Here is a 524-nt window from a genome sequence, read left to right as displayed (position 1 = left end):
TTACCCAGCCCTCCTCCCTTCTCCAGGCCCAATGTTGGACCTCCTCCCAACATTCTGATCAAACAGCAGCACTAATGTGCTCTAAAGAGGGAGTCACTGGGATCCGGACTAATCCAGCCCTGTTGTCGGGGTTCACTATGTGTTACAAGAGAGTTCACAACACTGAAGCAAAACTTTGGGGGTGTACTTGGGTTAAATTAAAAGCACAATTTCCTATTTTCTTGTCAAATGACTTTACTTGAGGCAACAAGTGAAGTATAATTTAACTCAACAGGAAATATCACACTTGGAGGGAAAACACAGAAAAAACACACACCTTAAAGCCAAACATTCTTTCCAAGGCCCAGCGCTGACATTTCCAGACTGACAGCAGAATGAGCGTTTCCATGAAACAAAACTGTGCGTCCAAGTCTGGCTTGGAAAGTTTTCCACTTCATCGCCGCTTCTCAAGGCTCAGGGCACGATGCTTGTGGCCTTCCGCAGGGCCAGGTAGCCAGTGACAACGTCCGAGGGCAGCCTCCGAA

At 47.5% G+C, this 524-nt stretch overlaps 1 protein-coding gene across 1 annotated transcript in view; it reads right to left on the bottom strand.

Moving 5' to 3' along the window:
- Positions 1 to 216: 216 nt before the first annotated feature.
- INO80C (INO80 complex subunit C) overlaps positions 217 to 524 on the bottom strand; it is a 13,674-nt gene continuing 13,366 nt past the window's right edge. Inside the window, exon 6 of the mRNA XM_006755213.2 lies at positions 217 to 524. Within this exon, the coding sequence (XP_006755276.1) occupies positions 454 to 524 (71 nt within the window). The 3' untranslated portion in view covers positions 217 to 453.

The sequence above is a fragment of the Myotis davidii genome, unplaced genomic scaffold (genome assembly GCF_000327345.1).
Source record: "Myotis davidii unplaced genomic scaffold, ASM32734v1 scaffold1113, whole genome shotgun sequence".
Classification (NCBI taxonomy): domain Eukaryota; kingdom Metazoa; phylum Chordata; class Mammalia; order Chiroptera; family Vespertilionidae; genus Myotis; species Myotis davidii.
Note: the sequence above shows the minus strand (reverse complement) of the source record. Positions and strands in the feature narration are given on the sequence as shown.